This window comes from Ambystoma mexicanum, chromosome 13 (assembly GCF_040938575.1).
Source record: "Ambystoma mexicanum isolate Mex_15411 chromosome 13, UKY_AmexF1_1, whole genome shotgun sequence".
Classification (NCBI taxonomy): domain Eukaryota; kingdom Metazoa; phylum Chordata; class Amphibia; order Caudata; family Ambystomatidae; genus Ambystoma; species Ambystoma mexicanum.
This window is the reverse complement of record NC_090938.1, coordinates 631,185,960-631,193,557: the sequence shown is the minus strand read 5'-3', so window position 1 is coordinate 631,193,557 and position 7,598 is coordinate 631,185,960. Positions and strand designations below refer to the sequence as shown.

The 7,598-nt window shown below is 44.7% G+C and overlaps 1 protein-coding gene across 1 annotated transcript; it reads left to right on the top strand.

The window, feature by feature from the left end:
- The first annotated feature begins 674 nt into the window (after nt 1-674).
- Nucleotides 675-3,929, top strand: LOC138520478 (uncharacterized). Its single transcript, XM_069632848.1, has 2 exons — nt 675-731; nt 3,366-3,929. Exons 1-2 carry the CDS (start codon nt 675-677, stop codon nt 3,927-3,929), a joined length of 621 nt encoding a protein of 206 aa, XP_069488949.1.
- Nucleotides 3,930-7,598: the final 3,669 nt, after the last annotated feature.

Sequence of the window (7,598 nt, the reverse complement as noted above, 5' to 3'; positions counted from 1 at the left end):
CACCATAGCCCCCTCAGAAGCATCCATCTTCACCCATCACCTGTGGAGCCCCGCAAACATCCATCCTCTCACACATGATCTTCAACCTTTGCATGGAACCGCTCTGAACCCTCCTGGCTCCACAGAACATAAAAAAATACTCAGATAACATGTAACTCTACCTCAAGATATCATCTATCGAATACATCCACGTGCTCAATAGATCCTCTATTGAAGACATCCACAGGCTAAAGGTCTGCCTCACTCTGATCCAGTACTGGATATCCATTGCTTATCTGAAGCTCAACCCCTCCAAGACTGAATAATTCCTACTGCTACCAACAACACCAAACACCCTGACATGCAGATCTGGCTCTCTGCTATGATCCTCGAGGGCTTCACACCCCAGGTGACCACCTGTACCAGGTCCCTTGGGTTCAAAATATGATAGACACCACACCTTCAAACAGTACATAGCAAGGAAGACACAAATGGCTTGGTACCAGCTTTCTCCTCTGCAGAAAAGCAAGCCCTTCATCCCAGAAAACCACTTCAGATCTTCTGTCCAAGACTTGGTACTCTCCCACCTGGATAGTGGTCGAGCAGTGGAGCGGAGACTTCTCCACTGACCGGACAACACGAAATAGGAGATTAAGGAAAGAAAGAATACATATGATATCGGCTATAAACCCACGATGAGGGAAAAGCTCACAGAGCACGAAGTTACACCGCACGTGACAGGTGACACACCAGTAATGATGATAGACACAGTAGCCAGGGTGAACATCATGCCAGCCAGCAAATACGAGGACCTCTGTCCATGCCCAGACCTACAATGAAAGTCAGTGAAGCTATTTGCCTATGGATGTAAGAAACCAATACCTGTGAGAGGCTTGTTTAGAATGAGACTCACATATGGAGAAGAGAGGTGCCGAACACGCATACATGCAGGGTCGGACTGGGACAAGAAATAGGCCCGGTCACCCAAAAGAAAGTGGGCCACCCATCACCTCAAAAAAATGGCCCACCCCTCGCCTTACGACCCTTGACCTCTGATGACATCACCAGAAGTGATGTCATTTGACCCCACCCCAAAGTATCATCCCGGGAAGCGATGAAACACGATACTTCACCCATTAACAAAACAGGAAGTGGCATCAAATAACATTACTGTTAATCCAAAAAGATGTCCAAGGCCAAATGATAATGTTATTGTATAGCACTTACACTTAAGCTCTTTTTTATAGAACAAATATGCATAAAATATCACCCAACCTGTGTTGGTACTCGTTTATTGACCTAAGAAGGATGAAAGGCTTTTTGGGAGAAAAGAAAAATTGAAAATATTTTATTTTTTTCACATTTTCTTTCTTCCAAACTGGCCCAGGCATGGCCAGAAACCAGCCCCTACTCCCCAGGGGATGATTTCGGCCCGGCCACATGCCGAAAGGCCAAGGGGCCAATCCGACCCTGCATACATATCATATATGCAGGAATTGAAATCCTACTCAGTGGTCCAACGGCTGAGAAACAAAAACTCATCCATTTCACATTCACAGTACACACACAAGCCATCGACCACCTACTGAAGAAACATGAGAACTATTACAAGGGATTGGATGCCTGAAAGGACAGACAGTGAAGCTCCACATAGAGCCCACTGTGGAACCAAGATCTGTCAGACACCGTAGAGTACAATTCCACATGAGGGCAGCTGTGAAGGCCAAACTCAACAAACTAGAAGACCTCCATATCATCCAAAAAACAACCGGGCCCACACCATGGGTCACCCCGGTGGTGGTCGCAGCAAAACATAAACAGCCTCAGGCGGTGCGCATATGAATTGATATGCACCTGCCCAACGTAGCCATAGGACGTGAGAGGCACATCACCCCAACAATAGATGAACTAATAGTGGATGTCACAGGAACCACCGTTTTCAGCCAGTTCAATCTAAGGTCGGGGTACCATCAGATCCGCCTGGCCAGGGAGTCCCGATACATTACAACTTTTTCATCACATTTGGGACTACGGAGATACCACCGACTTAACTTTGAAATCTCATCCACAGTAGAAGTCTTCCAGCATGAAATCAGAAAAGTACTACAGGATCTCCCGGGGGTCACAAACATAAGTGATGACATTCTGGTTCAAAGAAGGACAGATGACTAAGACAACTCATGACTAGCTGAAGCGCTACAACGGCTTGAGGACTCAGGGCTCACCCTCCATGCTAAGAAGTGTGAGTTCAGAAAGTCATCACTTAGCTTCTTGGGGTACCTCTTCAATGAAAAGGGTGTATCCCATGACCCGAGCAAAATGGCAGACATCAAAAATGCCCGGCCGCCCACCAGCGCCACCGAGGTCCACAGCTTCCTCAGGAATGGCGATCTACTGTGGAAGAATAATTCTTGATTTAGCCACCAAGGCCACACCACTGCGGGAACTCACCAATACAAAGGCAGTGTGTGTCTGGAATGAAACACATGAAGCAGCATTCCAACGTATAAAAGACTCCCTATCGGGAGATGCAACAATTTACTTTTTTGACATGATCAGAGAGACTGAGCTGCTAGTAGACACCAGCCTTGTGGGACTCGAGGCAGTGTTGACCCAGGAATTCCTCAATCCATGGTGTTGGACATTCCCACTGCTTGTTTGATTCATGTGCCCTTCCTTGCCTATATCGCGCTCTTAATAGCGCTTCACGAAAACTCTCAACTGCCTGCTCCTGAGGCTAAATTATTGGACTATGTGCAGTCGATGAAACATTAATTTGTTTATTGTATAACTCTGCAGTAATTACTCAACCCATTGAGCAATCTCACCACCTTAAGAAACAACTTTTCAGTGAGTTGTACATCACGCAATATTTGGCATACTCACTGCAGCCGAAAACAGAAACACAGAGCATACTACATTCGTTCCACTCTGAACTTTGTCAGCGTTAAATATTTTGCATCGAGTGCACAAAGATTGCCCATAGATCGAGGAGATGTCAGCTGCCACGCGCCCAGAGAAAGACTTGTTCTGCCTCTGACAGTGAATCACTTCACTTCCCGTTCCATCAGCCACTGCGGCAGGAAGACACACCCCACTCCAGGGAGCGCCATCCAAAATGTTCTGTACAGAGCTGGCTGTAATGATGTGTCGAAAGCTAACCTGCTGCCACGGGCATCACAGTATATCACAACAACAGCCCTGAACCAATCAAAACCAAGATTGTGAAATATGAGGTTGACTGCGGAAACCAGAAATGCCTCTTAGCGGTCAGTCAGCTGTGTGTATACAGGGAGAAGAACTAGGCATACTGCCTGCAACACAGGAACAGCAGTTTTGGAGTCGGCACACTGCTAACTCAATTGTCCAGTTACCTTTACCCCCAGGAAGAGATTGAAAGGTGCAAACCGTTGAAGAGCTTCTATGGCATGGAAGCCCGGATCATGATACTGGGGCTGGATGACGTTGGCAAAACCATCATTCTCTACAGGCTGAAGCTGAACGAGACCATGACCACCATCCCCACCCTCGGCTACGACGTTGAGATACTGGAGCCCATGAAGAATGATGTGTCCTTCACCATTTGGGACGTGGGTGGCCAGATTAGGATCTGGCATCTCTGGAGGCACTACTTTGCCAACACGGATGGGCTGCTCTTTGTGCTGGACAGAGCCGACCCAGAGCGCTTTGAGGAGGCCCATTTGGAGCTGGTTGCCATCTTAGAGAATGATGCGATGTGGGGTGTTCCAGTGGTAGTCCTGGCCAAGAAACAGGACCTGGTCGAGGCCCGGAGCACCTCTGTACTAGTGGAAGAGCTGGGGCTTCTGAAGCCGATGGGGCACGAGTGGCACGTACAGGGCTGCTGCACCACCATTGGCGATGGACTGGTGGAAGGGATGGAGAAGATGGCTGAGATGGTCAAACAGTGCGGGAAGACAGGGTCATTTTGAACAAGTAACACTTGAGCGGTAAGACCTCGAAGTATGCTTGGGACACACGCATCATTCTGAAGCTAAACTTCCACATTTCCAATTTATATTTTGCACTTAATTCTGGGGATTAGCCCGTTTCTAATGATGCTCATAAGAACTAAAGCACTGTGGGATAAAGTAGTGTGCACAAGATCACACGTGTATGTGTGAGGAAGATAGGACTAGTACGCTGTGTTCCTGTTTGCATTGCCAGCGACTTAACAACTAGACTTCAAACACTTTTCAGCAAATACTATGGCTGATAACTCTGAGATGTTCATATTCTGTTTTGAGAGACCTCTAGACTATTGAACACACTCAGTCTCAGTTTTCCTCAAAAAGAGTCAGGTGATACAACATGAAGTGAGCCTTCATAATACTCTGATCAATACGGCGCAGGACACATCTACAAACGACTGACATTATGGCTTTTGCGGTCCTTCTGTTTTGCTTTCTCTTTTGTTGTTTTTATTTTATCTCACACTGCATTTGACTGATTATGATAAGATAAATGTGTCCCTCTGGCATAATGTTAGTGAAGAAGTCAAAAAACAAGTAGATTTCCAGTTAGAACAGGAAGTGGTATTTCACCCAGTTGTGGACACAGTAAAGGCTAGGAGAAGTATTGCAGATGATGAATATTACATGAAAAGGTATTTTGACAATTCCATAAATATTAAATGAAAACCATGGTATAGGTCAATGGAGAAGGTGGGGAGAGAGAGAGCAAGGAAAAGCTGCTTTGTTTGCTCACTTATGCCCTATGCCATGACAGCCTCTAGAGTATTTATACCTAAAGAAGTACCTGAGTCTAGAGCACACTGCTTGGTACATCTCGCAGTATGCCAGACCAGAGGACGATTTCAGGGAAAATCGGCGATGATGAAGTATATCACAGGTTCAGAATTCCCATATATAGACAACTATGTAAATGAGGCACACATGATGGAGAGTATAAGAAGGAAAAGTAAGGTGCTCAAGTACATACTAACAGGTGCAAAAGGAGGAGATGTCGAAGTAGTGGATCACCAAATATTAAGGTGTACAGATGCCCAGTTAAATTCGATACCTTATTGTGCCGACAGACCAAAATTTCAAATAAAAGGGAAAGCATATTCCTCGGGAGGATGGGTTGATGGGATAATGTGATGCAAAGCAGAGGCTGTATGGACTGCGCCAATATAAGTGATAAAGACCGCAGACAGAGTGTGCCGCGAGAAATGGACACAAACTGCCACATTTTTAACATGGTTGGAAGATGAGGCAGGACCACTGCCCATAACCAAACTACAAGCACCAACATTATGCTTTAGAAATAATGGTTCAGTAAATCTTGGTAACAATGAAGGGTGCAAATGCATTATGGATTTACCAGGTATGAAAGTTGGCACAGCTGTACTAATGGACCATTACTGGGCCTGCAGTGCAAGAGCTTATATGCAGCTTCCACCCAACTGGGGTGGCATATGTACAATAGTGCTACTAAATGTACCAGCATTGGCAATACCACAAAGTGAGGTTGACATTGGGACTTTTCCTTCTATGGCACACAACAGGAAGAAAAGACCCCTAGGCCTAAAACGCATGGAAATAACTCATTTTTCAAGGAGACCAATGCTGCATTTGACGAAATGCCAGAGAATCAGAAGTTATTTCATAAAACAACAAAGTTCTTCACATCCTTTCTAATGCCTGGCCTGCAAGCAGCAGCAAATGCACACTGGCTCCAGATAACTAGGTGGGAACTGTTAAAAACTATTAATGCCACAATAAAAGGCTTCAATGCCATCAAGGAGGAGTTAAGAGTGGTCAGATTGAGGACCCTACAGAACAGGTATGTTCTGAGCCTCCTCACAGCCTTGGAGGGAGGAGTGTGTGCAAAGATAGGGTCACGTTGCTGTAAATTTGTATGCGCACATGATGAGGAGAATGGGACCTTGACAGAGGCCATATACCCCTTGAAAGCTGCACGATAAAATGGAGCAGGAAGTGATTGACAATGAGGATGATAGCTGGTTCAGTTATCTGTTCTCCTGGATGCCTACCTGGCTGACAGATGCATTCAAATTCCTGTTGGCAATTTTGGTACTGGTCCTAATGGCTTTTTGCATCTTGAGAATAGCAATAAGTCAATGCAAAAAGACTGGCAAGAAGGCACTCATAATGACAGTAATGGTTAATGTGGCTGACACTGTACATCAGTACACCCAAACTGATGACAAAGTTTACTGTCCCATGTACCCATTGGGTCAGCCAGCTAGACACCCTGGGGAATTGTTTACATGCCCAAAGGATACCCATAACTACAATGAGCACTGGAGGGGTGAATGTAGTGGGGCAGTTATTGACTAGAGAGCATGTTCAAGATCTGCCCTCCTGCCTTCTTCAGAAGAAAGAAAATTATAAGCTAAGAAAGGACACATTTGAAACTGCACTTTGAATTCTCCTGGAAAAGCACCTGTCACAAAGAATAGTTATTTTTCGCTACACAAATAGAGACGAGATAAGGCATTAGCTTGCACAATGAGCGTGTTTTAAAATAGAACAAATTAGGTGACAGGAAGGCTTGCACACAAGATAGGGACTCACTACACAAGAAGAGCAGAACATTGTAGGTAGATAAGGTTGCTGCATACACATAGGGTGGGAAATAATGTGACAGGCATGCACCAGGAAATCAGTAAGTAGCAAAGCAAAAGTGTCCTGCAGAGGATAAAAACCTGACAAACAGTTGCCATTTTAAACCACAGTGGAGAATTAAAGTCCTGTACCTTTAAGAGGCCTCGCAGCTACGCAGCGAAGCATGCTCTTTGAAACAAGTACATTTAATTCAGGAAAAATGCTGCAGTGGCTGGACATAGCTGCCTCAAAGGAATGTCAAAGCCGAGGACACCGGAGAGTAAGTTTACATAACAGAACAAGATACCATTGTGAGCCTTCAACCATTAAGATAAATCAGTTACGACAACACAGCAGACTAGGAAATTTCATAAGTAGTTGACAGATTAATGTCTCAGTGATTGGCTAGGCGTGACAGAGAAGCAAGCGCAGATAAAAAGTAAATAATTGCTGCAACAAAATCTTAACATGTTGAAAGCAGCATGACTCATAACAATAGTTATTCATAATGTGTCAAGAACAGAATGGCACATTTACTGTGGCAAGACAGGGAGAGTCGGAAAACTGGAATTTAGGCAAGGACAAAGTCCTTGAAACTCAGAGACATTATGGAGGAGATAACATGAGCGGTTTCATTTAATTATGAAAAAAGGCGATACACTTGTCCTCTCCTCCCATCTACATACACATCATCATAACGCCAGTTCACGGAGAGTGTGACCACATGTTAACCGATAAGCATATGCCCTTTTCACTGTAGAAGTAATTTAGAGCTTACCAATAATATGTAAGCATGATGAGGGCGTACATCTTTATGGGATGTTTTATGGGTGGATGGGTGGGACCTTAGATAGTGAGTTACCCAATCAGTAGGGTGGGACATATAGATACTATATGTAGCTTAGCAATTAGAACCAATGAGCAGTAGAGATAGGTTTTCATAGCTCATTATTATGATGACATCAGGATGACTCATTTGCATTATATAAATTGTTTTCTGTTCAAACGTGGAAGAATTTGAGAGAGAGA